Raw genomic sequence first — 20,676 nt, forward strand, 5'->3', positions numbered from 1 at the left:
TATAGTTATTTATTCATGAATCTGTATCAATTGTTTCTTTCAAATTTTAAAATCAACAACACAAAAGATATTTTAAGCCTTAACCTGAGATTGACTGTTATCCATGGCTGCTAGGAACAAGCACTCTTTGTCAGGGAAGTTCTAGAGTAAGCATAGAGAGTACCTAGTGCCCATGGCATAATAACAATTAATAAATTAAGTGGATCTCACAGTTGATTTATTGGTTTTCTTTATTTTTTAATTGAACTCAGAGCCCTGTACATGCTAGACAAGTACTATATGGCTTGGCTATATTCTCCAGTCCCATTAAGAAGTTCTGTTTGGAGAGGGAGAGGTTTCTTTTCTTTTCTTTCTTTTCTTTTCTATTGTTTATTCACTTTACATCCCAATCAGAGTTTCCTCCCCCTCCTCATGTCCTAGTCCTTCCCTCTCACCTTCCCTTCTACCCTTCCCACCTCTCCTCCCCTTCTCCTCAGAAAAGAGAGGCCTCCCATAGATATCAACCAGCCTCGGCATACTAAGTTTCAGTAAGACTAAGTACGTCTTTTATTGAGGCTAAACAAGGCAACCCAGTTAGGGGATATGGATCCAAGGGCAGGCAGTGTAGTCAGAGACAGCCCCTGCTCCTGCTTTAGGAGTCTTCCATGAAGACCCAGTTGCACAACTGTTATGTATGTTCAGAGAGCCTAAGTTCTTCCCGTGTATAGTCTCTGAACCCTATGGGCCCAGTTTAGTTGATTCAGTTGGGTTTTTTTTTTTTTTTTTTTTTTTTTGCATCCTTGCCCCATCTGGCCTCTTAAATCCTTCCTCCTTTTCTTCCACAGGATTCCCCAAGCTCCACTTAATGTTTGGTTGTAGGTCTACGATGTCCTTCCTATGTTCTGGCAGCACTAAGTGGAACTCACTATGTAGACCACTCTGGCTCCTGGTGTCTAGTTTTTAGCCTCTTTGTGTATGCTCGAGGAGTGTCACATGAGCTAATACACCATCCACTCCAGTGTAGGAAGAGTGATCTGTGATATATATGCTACCAGGCTCAGAGCACCTTCTGGCATTTACTTATTTGTTTGAGGGGTAAAGGTCTCACTTCCTTGTTCAGACTGAGCTCAAGAGACAACAGGCCTATGTCAAGGTACCGTGTTCATAAAGTCACCACATTTTTTGTCTGGGCTGTGCCTAGTAAGTTCTGTTGGGGGTTTTGGCCTCAGGAATAAAAGTTTTAGATGGGAGGTTTCCTCTTAACTTTGGTCTTTTTTTTTTAATTTAAAATTTTATTAGCATTTATTCGTGTATGTGTATGCTTGTGTGCTTGTTGGTGTGTGTGTGTGTGTGCGCGCGCGCACGGCAAGGCATAAAAATGGAGGTCAGAGGACATATTTGGGGGTTGGTTCTCTTCCACCATGCAGGTTTTAGCTATTGAACTCAGGTGGTCAGGCTTGGAGAAGGGTACCTCTACCTGCTGAGTCATCTTGCTGGCCACCTTGGTCTGTATAAGGAAATGCATGGGAATTAAGTCATTCCTAGGACAAAACACATTTTGAAAGAGTGAGAGCGGAACTGGAGTGATTAAGAGCACTTGTTACTTTTTCAGAGAATCCAGGTTTTGTTCCCAGCAGCTCACATGGTGGCTCACACCATCCACAGTGCCAGTTCCAGAAGATCCAGTACTCTCTTCTGACCTTCAGCAGCACTAAGTAGGGATGTGCCACACATAAGTTTATGTAGGCAACACACACATACACATAACATGAAATAAATTTTTAAAAATGTATTTAAAAATTATTTGTTCTGTAGGAAACTTAAGAGAGGCTTTTAGTTTTATAAAGCAGGTAACATCAATGACCATATCAAAACGTTGTATTGGTTTCTAGGTGAGGAAGACAGCACTGACAAGAGAACGATTACGATAACCGCCGGAGTGGGGACTCTTAAAAGGAAACGACAAGTGAGGGAATGTCTCGAACACTTGCCAAAAGACAACCACGATGATTTTTTCACTGCAACACCCTTGCAGAAACAAAGAATACGGGTAAGACTGCTGAATGCACGAAATCTGAATTTTCATCTGTTGTTAGTGTACATCTGCAGTCCAGGATCTGTAGTCTTTACCGACATGAACAAAAAGTCTGAAGAGATCTGCTGATAATATGCCATTCATATCAGTTTCTAGTCAGCTCTTGAGTGTTTCAAAGAGAATACTGTTATAACCTGTCCCGACCGTTCTGCTGCACGTTTGGGGGCCACTCTGTACCGGCCCGAGCTGCTGCTCCGGTGCGCAGGTTAGGGTCTAGCAAGAGAGAGAGTGGGGATGGAGGGGCAAGAGACCCGAAGAATGGAGACAAGACAGAGTCTGATCAAGTCTCTTCTCTTTATGGAAAGGAAATCCTGGGTATTTATACCCTTTACCACGTGCCTTGCCCTCGTGGACAAGCAAGGGAACACAGCTGAAGGCTCTTTGCCACTTGTCTTGCAGTGTGGTGCGCCTTGCAGCTGGGGGCACTAAGCAGCAAAACAAGATATGTGAGAAAAACAAGATGTTTATCAGAGTGTGCTCAGCTGTTGCAGGCTGTTGAAAACAAGTCTCTTGTCAGGGTATATGGCTCGAGATGGCTGCAAAGATGATAGCCGCTTTCTGCTAGGAGTCGGCTCCCAACAGTAACCTGAAAAAAATGAAGTGGACCAAGGACATTACGAGATACATGACATCACTTTTCTTTTACAAAAATAAGCAAAGCAACTGGTAGACAGGTGCAGTTCGAAAGCCTAGACCAGAGTTGGAATGCGTACAGCTCTAGGGGACAGAGGCCTCTGTGCTTCCATCCCTTGTGCTCAGATGTCATCCTCACGAAACCACCAGCAGTGCCTGTCGCTGCAGCACTGAGACAGTGTCTCAGTGTCCTACAGGAGATGGATGGCTCAGCTGTGATAGCTTAAGTTTCCCATATAACAAGTTATTTTTTTTTATTTTGGTGCTTTGGGATCTGTTTCATAAATGTTGTTTTTAACAAAATCTCAAATGTTCAATTTTACTAATAAAGACTCAGTAGCTCAGAGAGACAGAGAAAGCACCCAGCTGACCTTCTTCTTCTGCCCATCTCCCAAGAGGAAAACAATCACTTCTCCTTCTTTTTGCCTTTTCAAAAACCCCTCAGATTGAATGTCTCTCCCTTCTCCTTCCCGTGCATCTCCCCGTCAGTCCTCCTGGCTTCCTCGCATTCCCTCTGTTCACTCCCTGTAACTGATTGTTTGCTTTGCCTCTTGATCTATGGTTGGCTTTATTTAATCCTGTTTACAATAAGCAGAAAGACTGTGGATTAAAGGTGTGTGCTGGGGCTGAGCCACACCACAACTTTTCCATTTCACGGGCTCTTCCAGTAAACAACACAATATCAGGGTTCACTGTGTGACCGCATATCCTGCAACAAATATTATTAGTCTACATCATTTTCATAGAGAACTGACATAATACTAGATGGATGAGTGCTGATTTTTATATGTGGCAAGAATCCTCAAAACTGAAGAAATTAAGCAAAATTGCAGATCTAAAGCCAACACATAAAGCTAGGGACGTGTCTTAGGGTTTCTATTCCTGCACAAAACATCAGGACCAAGAAGCAAGTTGAGGAGGAAAGGATTTATTCAGCTTACACTTCCACATTGCTGTTCATCACCAAAGGAAGTCAGGACTGGAACTCAAGCAGGTCAGGAAGCAGGAGCTGATGCAGAGGTCATGGATGTTACTTACTGGCTTGCTTCTCCTGGCTTGCTCAGCTTGCTTTCTTATAGAACTCATGATTACCAGCCCAGGGATGGTACCACCCACAATGATCCCTCCCACCCTTGTTCACTAATTGAGAAAGTGCCTTACAGCTGGATCTCATGGAGGCATTTCCTCAAGGGAGGCTCCTATCTCTATAATAACTCCAGCTTGTGTCAAGTGGACACATAAAACCAGCCAGTACAGGATGTATCTTAGTGATAACATGTACCAGGCCCTAGGTTCTATCTCTACTACTTCTCAGTGAGTTTAATCTTTACGTTCAAGGGATTAAACTGAGGTCACCCATCTTCACACAAGTACCTTCATTGACTGGCCCTTTCACCTGTTTTTTATAAACAAAGTTTTAGTGGAACATAACCATATTCATTTGCTTTCGTATTTGTATTACAGTCTTTATATTGCAGTAACAGACTTGAATAATTGGGACTATATGGATCATAAAGTCCAAAAGCTTTTAACATGCTTAGAAAATACTTGACTCTCTCTGTTCTCCACAGCCTTTAGAAATAGGTATGATTGTCTTTATTTTGTAGAAGATAAAATTGTTTTTGTAGTGACTATTCTGTGTTCTATTAGTTTTAATTACAAAACTTGAAAAAAATTATAGAGGAAAACAACCTAACCTACAAAATTACTTTGTGATGAGAAAAATTTGAGAACTTTATGAAAATATTTGTTTTCTAGTTGCCAAGTTTTCAATACAGTCAAGACGATGATATTCTGCTGTGTATGGACAGGATCCCAGCGTCTCCATCATCAGTTCCTTCCACACTGACAAGCACCACTCCGCAGTGCAGCCATGTCAGCCCTGGAATGCTAACCTCTATAGAAAGGTAAATGTGAAGTGACGTTAATTTTATATTCAAGTTAATTTAATATTCAAGAACATTAAAGCATTCTGTGAAATGATAAACTTAAAAGTATCAATGGAAAGTTATCATTTTAAAAAATGAAGAATAAATAGTTCCTAAAAATTAAGCATGGTTAGGTTTCAGCAAGTTATCAGTTATCTCAATGTATAATATTGGAAGTGGAATAATTTTAACTGAAAAATTTAAAAAATATATATTAAAAATTTTAACTAAACTCATATGATATATACCCCTAGCGATCCTTTGTAGAATTATACTGTTAGTAACAGCCTTTCTAACTCAAATGCAAACCCATGAATCCCTAATAAAAAGATTTAATATTATATTTTATCTGCCACCAATCGCTGTCTACAGTATTAAGACCATCAGAGAAAAGACTGTTCTGCTGGGTCTGGAGAAATGACTTGGTGGTAAAGTATACTTACAAAGAACTTGAATTAGGATCCTAGCACCCAAGTCAAGAAATTCATTCCAGCTCCAGGAGATCTGACTTCCTTTCCTGGCCTCCATGAGCAGTGCACTCATGTGCATAATCCCACCCCAACTCCCACATGCCCACATAATTAAAACTAATACTGTAAACCTTTTAAAAGGAATATCACATAACTTAATCCAAAGAATGTTCCCTGTAGTATATTTAGCATTACTGCAAGTTAACAATGGAACCTTTTTTTTACAACATGTTAGCGAAAAACTATAAATCAGTATTATCTGTGCAGCTGCAATTTGTTGGCATCTCTTACTATCGCCATGAACTTTGACCCAGGAATCCTACTTTTGTAGTGCAGTGTTCAGAGAAACTAGAAGGTAGTTTGCTGCGCCTGCATTTAATTCCAAGACTTTGGAATCAGGACAGACAGATCGTTGAGTTTGGGGACAGCCAGGACTACATAGTAAGAGTCTGTCTCAAAAACTGAAAAGGGAGGTGCATGTGTACATACAGGGTTACTTTCTATGACAATTTGAGAACTGGTATAAAGTGGAAAACTTAACTTCTGCTATACAAAACAATCGCTTGGAAAGTAGACCTATAGGCTGCTAATCTGGGTAGAGCTATCATTCACTAAGCAAAGTGTTAGCAGCTGGTTGGTTTATGCATTTGTATGTTTGTGATTAAGTTATGTATCTTAATATATAATCAAACAAGAAACACAATTATATAGAAAGAAAATACTTGCTAAGTTAGATTGGAACTTGATATAATTGGAAGCTATAAATTGATAGTTTTAATATACCAGGCATAATCTAAAAGAGATCAACTGTGATACTTGGTTTTGGTTAATGGAACTGAACAACAAAAGTAGTAAAGATAGGAAGGGAACAGTTTTAGGAATAAACCTAGATGGTATCTTAGGTATTGCTCTTTTGCTGTGAAGAGACGCCATGACTACAACAACTCTTATAAGAGAAAGCAGGTAATTGGGACTTGCTTACTGTTTCAAATATTTATTAGTTCCTTATCACGGTGTGAGCATGGTGGCTTGCAGGCAGACATGGTGCTGGACAAGTAGCTAGAATTCTACATCTAGATCAGCAGGCAACAGCAAGAGAAAGACCCTGGGCTGGGCTTGGGCTTTAGAAACCTCAGAGCCCACCCTCAGACACACACTTCCTCCAGAAAGGCCACACCTCCTAGCCCTTCTCATGTAATGCCACCCCTGATGACTAAGCTTTCAAACCCACCCAAATATGGAGGCCATTCTTCTTCAAACAGCTACAGTAGGATAGTGACCAGTTAACAAAACAGTTTTCTAAAATAGTCTTTTGAGTAAAGTTAAGAAAATTTTAGACTTTTATTAATTGCTGTTTAACATATAGGTAGAATTATGATAATGCTGATTTGACATCTTGGTATTATTTTATATTCACACAGGAATGATTGTGATAAATATGTTTACCATATGCAAAAAAATGCTAAAAAATGTAGCAAGAGTAAAGGTGGCCTTGTCTGGGGCAACATTAGGAAAAAAACAGTAAGTGTGTTTATTATTTTTCCTACATTATATGTAGAACAGTTGTAATGCTTGATCCGTTGTTGTAATTATGAGTTGTATAACCGTCTCTGCCCTCCAGGAACTTACAACCTAATCTAATTCTAATATGAAGCTATTAGTGATGTAAGTACGTAAGCCCTGTTTGTACAGTACTCAGGATCTGCCTGCCTCTGCCTCCCAAGTACCGGCATTAAAGAACAAATTGGGTACTGTTCCTTCTATTTCTATTTTGTGGAACATTTTATAGAGAATTGGTAGTAGGTCTACTTGGAAGGTCTGATAGAATTCTGCACTAAAACCTGGTCCTGGGCTTTTTTCTGGTGGGGAGACTTTTAATGACTGCTGCTATTTCTTTAGGGATTATAGGATTATTTACATGGTTTATCTGATCTAGGTTTAATTTTGGTACCTGGTACCTGTCTAGAAAATTGTCCATTTCATTCAGATTTTTTTAGTTTTGTTGAGTATAGGCTTTTTTAGTAGGATCTGATGATTTTTTTTGAATTTCTTCAGTTTCTGATGTTATGCCTCCCTTTTCAGTTCTAATTTTTTTAATTTGGGTACTGTGTCTGTGCCCTCTGGTTAGTTTGGCTAAGGGTTTATATATCTTGTTGATTTTTCTCAAGAACTAGCTCCTGGTCTTTGTATAGTTCTGGTTTTGTTTTGTTTTTCCTACTGGTTGATTTCAGCCCTGAGTTTGATTATTTCCTGCCTTCTATTCCCTTGGCTGTATTTGCTTCTTTTTCTTCTGGAGCTTTCAGATGTGCTGTCAAGTTGTTAGTGTATGCTCTCTCCAGTTTCTTTTTGTAGGCACTTAGAGGTATGAATTTTCCTTTTAGCACTGCTTTCATTGTGTCCCACAAGTTTTGGTATTATATGTCTTCATTTTCACTAAATTCTAAAAAATCTTTAATTTCTTTATTTCTTCCTTGACCAAGTCATCATTCAGTAGAGCATTGTTCAGTTTCCAACATGTATGTGGGCTTTCCATTGTTTTTGTTATTATTGAAGACCAGCCTTATCTGTTGAGGCCTGTTTTGTCACCAATTATATGGTCTATTTTTGGAGAAGGAGCCATGAGGTGCTGAGAAGAAGGTATATTCTTTTGTTTTGGGGTGAAATGTTCTATAGATATCTGTTAAGTCCATTTGGTTCGTAACTTCTCTTAGTTTCACTGTGTCTCTGTTTAGTTTCTGTTTCCATGATCTGTCCATTGCTAGGAGTGAAGTGTTGAAGTCTCCCACTATTATTTTGTGAGGTGCAATGTGTGCTTTGAGCTTTAGTAAAGTTTCTTTTATGAGTGTGGGTGCCCTTGTATTTGGAGCATAGATGCTCAGAATTGAGAGTTCATCTTGGTTGATTTTTCCTTTGACAAGTATGATGTGTCCTTCCTTTTCTTTCTTGACAACTTTTGGTTGAAAGTTGATTTTATTAGATATTAGAATGGCTACTTCACTTGTTTCTTGGGACCATTTGCTTGAAAAAATTTTTTCTAGCTTTTTACTATGACATAGTGTTTGTCTTTGTCACTGAGGTGCATTTCCTGTATGCAGCAAAATCCTGGGTCCTGTTTATGTATCCAGTCTGTTAGCCTATGTCTTCTTATTGGGGAGTTGAGTTCATTGATGTTAAGAGATATTAAGAAAGCTGATTGTTGCTTCCTGTTACTTTTGTCCTTAGAGGTGGAATTACGTTTGTATGGCTATCTTCTTTTGGGTTTATTGAAAGACGATTACTTTCTTGCTTTTTCTAGGGTATAGTTTCCTATCTATTATCCTTTGTAGGGCTGGATTTGTAAAAAGATAGTGAAAATTTGGTTTTGTCATGGAATATCTTGGTTTTTCCATCCATGATAATTGAGTGTTTTACTGGGTATAGTAGCCTGAGCTGGCTTTTGTGTCCTCTTAGTGTTTGTATGACATCTGTCCAGGATCTTTTGGCTTTTAGAGTCTCTGGTGAGAAGTCTGGTGTAATTCTGATAGGTCTGCTTTTATATGTTAACTGACCTTTTTCTCTTACTGCTTTTAATATTCTTTCTTTGTTTTGTGCATTTGGTGTTTTGATTATTATGTGACAGGAGGAATTTCTTTTCTGGTCCAATCTATTTGGAGTTCTTTAGGCTTGTATGTTTATGGGCATCTCTTTCTTTAGGTTAAGGAAGTTTTCTTCTATAATTTTGTTGAAGATATTTACTGGCCCTTTAAGTTGGGAATTTTTCCTCTCTTCTATATCTATTATCCTTAGGTTTGGTCTTCTCATTGCATCCTGGATTTCCTGTATGTTTTGTGTTAAGAACTTTTTGCATTTTGCATTTTCTTTGACAGTTGTGTCAATATTTTCTATGGTATCTTCTGCACCTGAGCTTCTCTATCTCTTATATTCTGTTGGTGATGCTTGCATCTATGACTACTGATTTTTTTTCTAGGTTTTCTATCTCCAGAGCAGTCTCCTTTTGTGATTTCTTTATTGTTTCTACATCCATTTTCATGTCCTGGATGGATTTGTTTAATTCCTTCACCTGTTTGGTTGTGTTTTCTTATAATTCTTTAAGGGAATTTTGTATTCCTTTTTAAGGGCTTTTACCTGTTTGCCTGTGTTGAGGGAGTTATGTCCTTCTTAAAGTCCTCCATCATCAACATGAGAAGTGACTCTTGCTTTTCCGGTGTCATGAGGTATTCAGGACTTGCTATGGTGGGAGAACTAGGTTCTGATGATGCTGAGTAACCTTGGTTTCTGTTGCTCATATTCTTATGCTTGCCTTTCACCATCTGGTTATCTCTAGTGCTACCTGCACTCACTGTCTCTAACTGAAGCCTGTCTTTCCTGTTATCTTGGTTGTGTCAGAACTCCTCAGAGTTCAGCTCTCTCTGTGATCCTGAGAACTTGGGAGTAAAAGCTCTTAGGATTCACGCTGCTTCTGGGATCCTGAAATCTTAGTGTCACCAAGCTCCTGAAATCCTATTATCTATGTACCTATGTACCTGGGTGTGTTAGCGCTCCTGGGAGTCCAGCTGCCTGTGGGTGTTCTAGAATTGGGTGCAGAGCTGGTGCCCTAGGACTGCTCAGGGCACAGGCAGAGATCAGAAGGAGCCACTGGCCGTCAGGGAATTCCTGGGTCCCCTCGGGCCCCAGTCACTCAGTGTTTGTGGGGTGGGTGATGCTGCTGCCTCCTCACCTAAGATCCTAGGCGTGTTAGAGCTTCTGGGAGTCCAGCTGCCTGTGGGTGTTCTGGAATTGGGTACAGAGCTGGTGCCCTGGGACTGCTCAGGTCCTAACATGCACTTTTTTATAGGTTGAAACTGATCTCTCATCTCCAATACGAACACGAAAAGCCCTGTTTAACAAAGGTATTGTATTTCTTTATTTTGTAGCCTAGTTTCATTATAATATGATCTCTATTTGATGGTATTAAATCTAGCTGGTTCTCAAGTAGACAAACCTACCATTTAGTTTCTTGTAGTTGTTTTCAGTTCTGTTAAAATGGAAATTTATTAATCCTTTTCATTAAATTTTTCTTAACAGATTTAGGTGAAAACACTGATATTCCAAAGTTTTTCATTGATGATATAGAATCAGATGAAGAAGAAAAAGATTATTACTTTTCCAATTCTGACTGATAGTAAAAGGACCTGCAGGAATTTTACCATCAAGAAGAATATACGTATATTCTCATTTGATGACTATTTTCTTTGTAATAAGGGAATGCAGATTTGTTTCCCAAAGATGTCTTGTTTGTATGCAAGGTAAACACCCTATAGAGCATTCCCCAGAATTACAGCTTACAAGTACAATTATTTTGCCTGTGTATGCATTTGTAAATTTTATATTTGTAATATTAAAGTTTATAAAGGTCAGTCTCTTGAACATCCAAGTCTGTTTACTTTAGTAATCATGTCTCAAGTAGATTTAAATAAAAATGTAAAAGTCCTTAAATGAGGAGAGGTAAGGGGCTGGAGTTAAGCGTGTGGATTGGTGGACACCTGAATGAAAACTTTTAGCATCATGCAGCCTGGAATTACAAGCCAGACCTCCTTCTCTGTTTAAATTACGTCATTCAAACTGTTTACATGTTTTTATGTTTTATATACCTTTTCTTCTGATAGTTCATCTTAAATTTTTTACTACACGTTGGTCTGTTTGTGAAATCTATCTCTAATTCATTGTTCTTTATTATTTTATAAATAAAAGGAACCAGAGGACAGGTTCTGTTGTATTCTGCAGCCCTGCTATAGTTGATAGATCCACTGTTATAATTATGATGTCCTAACCTAATAAACAGGTTTTCCCTTTCGACAGCTTTTAAAGGTAACTTTCATTCCGTCATTGTTTTAAAGCTTGACATAAGTTATTTGTCCGCTGGCTATAGTATGTATTCATCTACCCTTTGCATCCAGTTAGACTGCTCAAATAAAAATGTAAATTTGTCAAGTATTTTGTTTCTGGATTTGTTGTTGTTTTGTTTATTTGAAAATAATACATCTTGTTACTGCTTCCTAATTTATTTCCTAAAAACACACTGGAACATATACTAAAAAATAAATTATTCATTCCTATTTGACAGAAACTCTGTTTCTATCTCTCTTCTACCTAAGTCAGGGTCTTACTGTGTAGCTGGGCTGCCCTGGACTTACTTCACTATATAGAACAGGCTTTTTAATTAAGCCTAGGCTTGGTGTTTCAGTCATGTAATTAATACCAGCTACTCAGGAAATTGAGGCAGGAGGAACTTCAAGTTTAGACCAACCTGGGCAATTTACTAAGACCCCGTCTCAAAAACAAAATTAAGGGAGTGGAGAGATGGCTCAGCAGTTAAGAAGTCATGAATTTGATGCCCAGTACCTATGTTTAGTAATACACAATTACCTGTAATTCCAGCTACAGGAGATTGAGTACTCTTCTTGCTGTCACAGGTAGTGGACTTAATGTGTACACACACACACACACACACACACACACACACACACACACAAAGAAAAACAGGAATAAATGTTTTTAAAGTATAAAAATATGCTGGGCGGTGGTGGCGCATGCCTTTAATCCCAGCACTTGAGAGGCAGAGGCAGGCAGATTTCTGGTATATATCATATACCATGAAGTGGAAGTGGAGGAAGAAGGCTGGAGATAGCTGTTAAAACACTTGTCTGCCATGTAGAAAGTACCAGGTTGAATCTCCAGTAATACCTCTCTCCCAAAGAACCTGCAGTTATTACCAGCTGGAGAACAAAAGAAAGGTTGTTTTAGAGTCACCCTAAACAAAATGGAACTTGAGTTGTCAATATGCAACCCGATGCTGTGCTGGTTGAGGTGATAGGTAACATTTTAGAAGAAAGCCATTCAATGTCCTTTACAGCTAGCAATGTTTGTTTTTAAACTGAATAGATATTTAATATGTGAATTTAGATCTGAAAAGTAATTACTAATAGCACGCCAGCCAATATGTCTGAATACTTTTTTCTCTGGTTATAACACAATTTTGAGCAGAAGATTAAGAGATTAGTGGCATGCAGGAGGTCAGGTTTTAAAATTATCAGATGATCAAAATTCAGAATGGAGTACCTTTTATAAAAAAAAAAAAGTTTGTTTCTGGGTAGTGTTTCTAAATTTACCAGTGTAAATGAACAAGCTAGTTTGGAGTTCTTATTTTTATGATCAACACAATTATGAACAGCAGACATTGAAATAGATGAGTTCTGAAGTTACTGTCAGATGTAGGATGAGGGACATCTCCTGGGACTGGAGAAAGTATGGAGGCGGGGAGAGCTGTCGGAAGGAAGTCACACTGCACATATAAACAGCCACATCTTAAAATACTTACGGCATAAGAGGAATCAAAACGAAAGCTGATGTTAAGTATTGGGCTATACTAGGATGGAAGCTTTATTTGGTGGTAATGATATATTTACTTATACTTTTGACCTTAATGATTAGATCATTTGTTTCACCTCCGTATTTTACTCGGCATATATTAGTTAGACTTCTATCTGACTAACATTTTAATGTTTGTATGTGTGTCTGTGTAATGTCAGTGCACTGCCTAAGAGCCAGAGACACTGGATACATTGATTAAGCTACCTGATGGGTTTGTTGGGCATACAAGAGCAGTGTGTGCTTCTAACCTCTGTGCCGTCTCTTCAGGTCCCCTGGACTTAGTACACTTACAGTGTTACATAGTATAATTCACATAGACCACAAATTTATTATAAAGTTTTTGCCAATCATAGATCATAGTACTTACTGGAAGAATTCTAAAATACTATTGCTTTTATGCTTTTTTGAGACAGGATCTTGTTTGTAGCCAAGGCTAGCTTCAAAATCATGTGCCTACTGCGCTGGCCTATAGTGTGCTGGTATTCCAGGAGTACGTCATCAAAGTCAGCATACTCATCTTTTCTGTGTTTGCGTGCAGATGTGAGCACACGGCCAAGCATTACTTATGTGGTGGCTAGAAAATTGACATGGTCTATTTTCATCTATCACTCATCTGTTTTTTTTTTTTGAGACAAAGCTTCCCACTGAACTCACCAACTTTGCCATACTGGCTAGCAAACTCCTAATATCCTCCCTTCATTCTCTGAAGTCCCCGGCACTTTGATCCTATCACCGTATTTGGCTTTTCCATGGGTATTGGGAATTGTCTTTCGGTTTCTATTAGTACGATGAAGATGAAACACTATAACCAAGAATCAAACTACAGAAGAAAGGGTCATAGTTCCAGATCACAGTCTCTTCACTGGAGGAGCTAAGGGCAGGAATCCAAGCTGGGCTGGCACCTGGAGGCAGGAGCTGATGCAGAGGCCATGGACTTGCTCACCTTGCTTTTTTATAGCACCCAGGGCCACCAGCCCAGGGATAGCACCACTACCAATGGGCTGGGTCCGCTCCCGTCAATAACTACTTATAGTAAGTAGATCTTTTCTCAGTTGAGGGTCCCTCCTTTCAGATAGCTTAAGTTGACGTTAAGACCAGCCAGCACAGGGATGAACTCCGGCTGTCAGGCTTGTGCAGGAAACATTTAGGCAGCTGAACATCTCCCAGCCCTCTGGCTTACTTTCTTAGATGCTTAAACCACTCTGAACTACATTTCACACAGTCTTGATTTATTCAATAAAAATTTGTTTCACAGTCTAATCAAAATGATTATGGAACATCAAAGATTTCCTTTTAAAAATAAATTATATAGTCTATAAATAAAAAGGTATATACAATATAAAGATCATTAAGAGATGAAATATTTACATATTTTAAACTGGCAGTCACAACACACAATGGTTATTGAAGTATACTAGGATCATGAAAGTTCTTTCATAGCGACTCCGAGTGTTGATCATGTATCAGATTTCTGTCTTTCCTGGTTAAGATCATTTGGTAGCATTTGCATGTCAAATATATAATGAATATATTTATAGATTTCCTCTGCCTTTTGACGAGTTACTTGCGCACATGTGAAGATTTCTTCAGGGGAGCTGAAAACAAAGAAATAGTGAACTTGGCTTTTATGAAGTTACTGTTTTTATCATGGCTCATGATTCAGATGTAACTCTGTGGAAGAGCGCTCACCTAGCCGGCAGGAGGTGCTTCATTTAGTTACCAGCACACTCCAAGCTTCCTCTTCCGCTACACATGCAGCTGATAGCATTAGGCCAACAATATGAAGGCTTGTTTTGTTTAAACCTTCAACAATATACTGGGCATGGTAGTGTACTCCTGCAATACCAGCCTTTTGAAAGCAAAGTCTGGAGAAAGCATGGTCTACATAGTTCCAAGGCTGCATAATGGGACTGTCAAACAGTCATCTACAAAAACTTAAAACTTCAGATGCACTAGGATACACATCTCTGAAATCTTTGCCAAATTACCCATTTATAGGTCCCTGAAGCTAAGATTGCCAGTATTGGAAGACTGGACCTTTAAGAGTTCAGGACTTTGGGTAAAGTCCTTAGGTGCCTGGGGGTTGATACCTCCGAGAAGGTGTAGGTTAGCTTTTGCTGTCAAATTTACAAAACTTAGAGCCACCTTGGAAGAGGGAACCTAAATTGAATGATGTTTGCAAAACACCTTCTAGAATTTTTGTTTTATATTTACCTAAGATGACATATAGTACATGTGTATATATTATAAATATAGCTTAAATGATGTTATGCCACTTTGGATGACAATGTTTCCCATGAGAGCCATAGACTGAAATAACATGAGAAACCTCCTTTTCAGTAGTTAGGGGAAGACAAAAGACTCTTATAACAATAGAGGCTATTAATGGGACCCTTGGTTGCCTCTCAGAGGTTTAAGGTAAGCCCCTGATGCTTAAGACTCCACACATTTAGGACCCAGACCTCAGAACATTCAAGTAGGGTTTGACCTGAAAGTTCCTCCTCTAGATCTAACATCATAATACCAAACAGTAGCAGACCACAATGACTAGCATGGCAAGGTATCTCCAAAGGTGCAGTAGTTAGTAGCACTCATATCTTGTTAGCCAGTAGCTGTTTAACTGCCCCTTCTACAAGAGAGAAGTCATGCTTGATATGTGAACCTAGTCAACCAACTGTGGCCCTGGATCTTAGAGGAGATCCAACTCACCACTGTACTGGGAAAGCACAGTTCCTAACCATATTCTAAAACTTAACCTTACAGCCACAGATAACTGTAATTCAGTCTTCAACAAAGAAGCTTCTTTAGGAAATGGTGAGATGGCTGAGAGTACTGGCTACTCTTCTAGAGGAATCAGGTTCAGTTCTCAGCATCTAACACAATTCAACTGCTACTCCAGTACCACTTGGGGATTTGACACACATGGAAGCAAAGCCATCCATCCATCCATCCATCCATCCATCCATCCATCTGTCCATCCACCCATCTATCCATCCATCCATCCATCCATCCATCCATCCATCCATCCATCCACACATACATGTATATATTTATTTTATGTATATAAAATAAATACTGTCAGGAGCCATCATAGGAGAAGACGTAAGGAGCCACATAGAACCTAATACAGTTGACCTTCCTGAGATGGGTCTGCCACAGATTTGCTCTGATAAGCAAGGTCCAGGAAGAATTCATTTTAGGAAAGATTCCTGCTAGTTTTTAGCTTCTCCTATGATGGCTCCTGACAAAATATAAATTACACACACACACACACACACACACACACACACACACACACACCAAGAAACTCTTTGCAGCAGATGGAAATCATTACAGAAAACCACAACTGGTCAAAATGCAGAGATCAAATGATTTTAAGGTGGCCAGACTCAGTGGATACATCTACAATACAACTCCTGCATGATAAAGGCTCAGGAAAGAGGTGGTGCAAGAGCCACTAGACCAGGAAATCTGTGAGACTGTGTCTCCTAGAAATGACAGGGAAGCCACACCCATGGCAACTTAAACAATGCCTGGAGAAGTAAATACCAACAGACATACTAACACGGGAGAGGGGAAATCTCTCAGGGCCATACCCACAGACAAAGAACGATAGGCAACTGATGACCATGGAATACAGAGAGAGGGACAATTACTCTTTTCCAGGGATGGGTCCCAATTAGTTGATTCGAGTGGTCAGCCCCGAAATCATACTCATAAGTAATACAGACTCAGAAGGTTATAGAATTTTGTATATGTGTGCAACAAAGTAGAGGCCATCAATATGAGAGAGGGAGGAGCAAGGTGACATAAGAGAGACAGGAAGGAAAAGGGGGAAATGACATAATTATGTTTATCAACTATTAGTAGCCAGAGGAACGAGATGTAAGACTTTTAATCTTTAAGGCAAGATTCTACACTCATTACATGGACATAGCATATGTGACTAAAAACAAGGAAAGAGTAACATGCAACACACGGAAGAATAAACACAAACGCAAGTCAACTCCAGGAATTACTCGATATACAGTAATGGTATCTAGTGAGAGTGTCAGATGAGATCCCAGACAGAATTCAAAAGAATGATGGTAAACATGTTCAAAGAATGAACTCAGTTGGAACATATATAGCTGTATGAGATAAGGTAATACAAAATACGAAAGAAGCATTCAAGAAAAACAACAATAACAAAAATCGTGAAGACAAAGCAACCTGAGGTACTGGAAGTGAGGAGCAAGCTCAGTGGGAAGTCCAGCAATAGGATGATGGACAGGACCACGTGTCTGAGCAGGAAGACAGGGTGTGAAGCTGGGCCGGTACAAGGATGAAGATGAGACAGAAATGACTGCATAAACACAACTCAAACAAGGCCGGATCGATGGACATGCTAATGTGCATGGGCAAGCTTTTCCCAGGGTCCCATTCACAAAGAACTACAAGCAACTAATGACTCCTGGGAGAGAGAATCTGCCTTCACTAGGGACCAGCCCCCTCACTTGTCCAGTGCAGAATGGTCAGCCTTGAGACCGTACACACACAAAAAAGTTCAGCAGGTATGTGTTTAACAATAACTAAAAGAGGCTATCAGCTTGGGAAGGGCATGGGATAGGCTTGAGGGAAGGTAGCTGGGAAAGGCTAGGGGCGTTGGGTGTGGGTGGGAAGTGATATAAAAAATACTAAGGTACCAATGGGAATTCCAAGATAGACATCTTAACAACTCTCGATAAGCATAAAGAAAGGAGAAATTAGTCATAAAGGCATTTTTTTTTTAACCATCAAGATGGGTAAATCTCGTCTGCTCTCACTTAGGTTTGATTCCTCAGACTTCATATGGTAGGAGAGAACCAACTGCCAAAAACTGTTCTTTGACTTTGATGTGTACACTGTGGTAGGCAGGAAGATGCATCACACACACACACACACAAAACACACAATTTAAAAAACATAGTAACCATTTAAAAGTACTAATAAAATAGACATACCTGTTAGCCATCTTTTTCACAGATGAAAACTGGTGACACATATTTAAGGCAGTTATGTAACTTATACTGGGAATACTTAAATAGAACTGAAGTGCCTCACATTTACTAGTGTTTAGCACTGCTGGAATATGAATACCAACATTCTTTCTTTGTTCCACCAGTGACAGCTCCTTTAGTAAATCTGCAGTCTCTTCTTGTCCAGAGCTGAAAAGGATTCGGATTCCAGCGCCAACTAAGGCAGTCAGCAAACTGTCATAGCACTTCGTTCTTCTAAACATTTTTGATGTGTCTCCTAAAATTTTCACATTCAGGGAAAATAGAAGTTTAGTGGTAAAATCAGGGAGAATAGTTGATACACTTTATTATAAAATTCTAGCATCTCATCACTGAGTTAATGAATGGTACCTTTTACTAATGAGAAACTACAATTAAGCTTTAAATTGATTCTCCAATATCTGATCTGAAATTAACTTACAAAGCAAGGTCGTTAAATATTGACTTAGTTGATGTAAAATTGTCATTTATTCCAGTGACTAAAAAGATACCTGGATGGCCTTCTAATGTTGCCTAACATTAAGCTCATCAGAAAGCTTTTTTTCCAGCATTTCTACCATTACTTTCCATTTTGCTTTAAGCGTTTTCTTCACTCCTCACTGTTTCAATTAGCGTAAAAACAGCAACAAATGGAGCACATTTCTCAAAGATGAAGTGGCTTATCCGAGGTACAACCAAGGTACACCGTAGTAATCCACCACAGAAGCATGAGGAAGGAAATGCTGTCCAATCTCTAAACTGATGTTTTTCACAAACCAGTACTTTCCTTTTACTTGAGTTTCCCAATATTTCCATAATAGCTTTCAAAAACACAGTTTTATCTCACCCTTGTAACACCGTGAGATGAGCAGGGGAAGCAAGCATCCCATCCACACTAAACACTTGTTATTCGGTCAACAATTTGTCAATGAACTAGCAACAGAGCAGTAGAGACAGCAGACATCAGGATCTGCTGGCTCTATAGCCCAAGAGCTTTCACTGCTCTCAACATGTCCTCCACTGGTGAGCGCATACTGGAGAAATCCTTAGCTACAATCCCAATCTGGCGTCTGTAGGTGGAACCTGGGTGCACCTGTTTCAGTGACTTGTGCAAATCCAGTCTTACCATGTTGAGAATGAACCTTCCTTTCCCCATCATGTACACCATCACTTATACTCACAGTTACACAAACACTTACTGCCCTGTAACAGAGAAGTTGTTCACCCCGGAGAAACTCAGCTCTTCCCGCCCACCCGACACACCCTGACTCCAAAGCACCCGAGTCCTCTTTCTTCCCATGGCTGTACTGTTTAAGAAATTCATCTTTTCTTATGATTGGTTGTCCTCTCCTTTGGTTTCTTATTGTTCAGTCTTCATAAGCCTCATTAAAATACGACGACTAACAAAAACATAGTGGTATTAAGTATGAAATGACACACTCCCACAGCGGAAGAATGAGCTAAGCAATAGTTAATTTTGTTTACAGTCTTACAAATATTTCAAAATACAAACCTGCTTTTTCTCTGTCTTTTTCCACAATCACACATATTCTTTGAAACATGCTTTGCAGGCGCTGGATCTGCTCAATGAACTTGTTCTTACCAGTATTACTTAACATTTCAGACTGAGACTTCCTTTCTACTACCATTCGGTTGCTTACAATGTAGTCACAGCCATTAAGAGGACAGATCTCCACTCGTAACCCATGAACTGTTCGTAGCAAAGAGATTACTTCCAAGCCGGTAGTGATTTCACGACTGTCTACAAGAATGCAAGCCCTGTCTCCTCCTCTCGGATGTCTGGGGGCTGTATGTGCCTCAGCCACATGGAGGAGTGAAGCAGAACAGGGCGCCGCTGTGGTGTCACTGTGCTCCTCTTCCTCAGCCTGAAAGAGGGGAAAGCACTGGTCACAGTCCAGCTGGATATGTATGCATCAGTGCGTGAATGTCACCTGGCTCTCCCTACTGAAAAACTTCGTCACTAAACTTTATCATAACCAAAGTGACTCAATAATGCAAGTCACCACTCTAACAATTCAAAGTAAAGTCACAGTTAACAACAATCAATAGGAGAATAGAAAGTCATGACAAAATACAGTGACATCTACAACCAAACAGAGAAGAAAATACATTTTCAAAGAAAACATATATTTTTTAAGCTAGAGAAAAGAGTGTCTTGATAACATGAAAGCAGAGTGAAATACATCTCGGGAATAAGGACTTGAGACAAAATACTACTGAAAAACTGAGATTAGATAACCAGAAACTCTTTCTAGCTAAATTTCTAATTGTGTTTGGATTTCTCTGTTCTGTAGTAGTGAACCCAGGGCCTCTTGCATGCTAAACAAGTGTTCTACCGTTAAGCTACACCCCTAACCCTTAAGTAACATTTTTTTTCTTTTCCTCATTTTTGGGGAGTTGGCAAGGATAAAAAGTGGTAGTAGGGACTGTACCTAGCATCTTGCATGTGCTAGGCAAGTACTGTCCCACTGAGCTGTGTCTACAGCCCAGTAATAGCGTTTAATTTAGTTTTTAAAACTGCATTATTACGATGTATGCATGGGTGCATGCCCTTGTGCACCTGTAGAAATCACAGGACAATCTGTAATCAATTCTTTACAGCAGCCTTTCCATAGGAACCAAGGATCAAACTCAACAAGCTTGCAATGGCGAGTGCTTTTGCCCACCCCTAGAAATGCTTATGTGTATGTGCCTGAGTGTATGAATGTGCATCATGTGTGCAGGTGCCCAAAAAGGCCAGAAAAGGGCATGTGAACCCCTCAAATTGGAGTTACAGGAACCACTGAAAATGGGAGCTGGGAAAAAATGTAGGTTTTCTTCAAGAAAACAAGTTGCTCTTAACTGCTAAGCTATCTCCAGTTTTGTAGTAACTGAAGCTGAAGATGTAGTGCAGTGCTAGAACACAGATGTAGTACATGCAGGCTCCAAGGACCAGGCCCAGCTCTGTAAAGAAAACAATGTGACCAGAGCTGACACGCAGAGCTGACAGGCAGCGCTGACACGCAGAGGTCAGAAACACAGTCAGAGCCCTGGAAACGAACTGAGCCCAAAGAAACCTGAGTTCTCTTAGCAGCCAGGTCCTGTTCAGAATGAGTTCTTTATGTAGAGATGATATGTACACCCAG

General features: G+C 39.6%; 2 protein-coding genes across 2 annotated transcripts in view; one reads left to right on the plus strand and one right to left on the minus strand.

Annotated features, from left to right (window-relative positions):
• Nucleotides 1-10,998, plus strand: part of Mis18bp1 (MIS18 binding protein 1) — a 37,128-nt gene extending 26,130 nt beyond the window's left edge. Inside the window, exons 9-13 of the mRNA XM_028782482.1 lie at nucleotides 1,872-2,029; nucleotides 4,466-4,614; nucleotides 6,527-6,626; nucleotides 9,940-9,994; nucleotides 10,170-10,998. Of these exons, the coding sequence (XP_028638315.1) occupies nucleotides 1,872-2,029; nucleotides 4,466-4,614; nucleotides 6,527-6,626; nucleotides 9,940-9,994; nucleotides 10,170-10,264 (557 nt within the window). The 3' untranslated portion in view covers nucleotides 10,265-10,998. The remainder of the gene's footprint in view (nucleotides 1-1,871; nucleotides 2,030-4,465; nucleotides 4,615-6,526; nucleotides 6,627-9,939; nucleotides 9,995-10,169) is intronic.
• A 2,973-nt stretch (nucleotides 10,999-13,971) lies between these two features.
• The window catches only part of Fancm (FA complementation group M), a 50,822-nt gene continuing 44,117 nt past the window's right edge, over nucleotides 13,972-20,676 (minus strand). The window contains exons 21-23 of the mRNA XM_028782191.1: nucleotides 19,044-19,416; nucleotides 17,498-17,789; nucleotides 13,972-14,110 (exon numbers count right to left, since the gene is read on the minus strand). Of these exons, the coding sequence (XP_028638024.1) occupies nucleotides 13,972-14,110; nucleotides 17,498-17,789; nucleotides 19,044-19,416 (804 nt within the window). The remainder of the gene's footprint in view (nucleotides 14,111-17,497; nucleotides 17,790-19,043; nucleotides 19,417-20,676) is intronic.

Source organism: Grammomys surdaster, unplaced genomic scaffold (genome assembly GCF_004785775.1).
Source record: "Grammomys surdaster isolate TR1022 unplaced genomic scaffold, NIH_TR_1.0 98, whole genome shotgun sequence".
Taxonomy (NCBI): Eukaryota; Metazoa; Chordata; class Mammalia; order Rodentia; family Muridae; genus Grammomys; species Grammomys surdaster.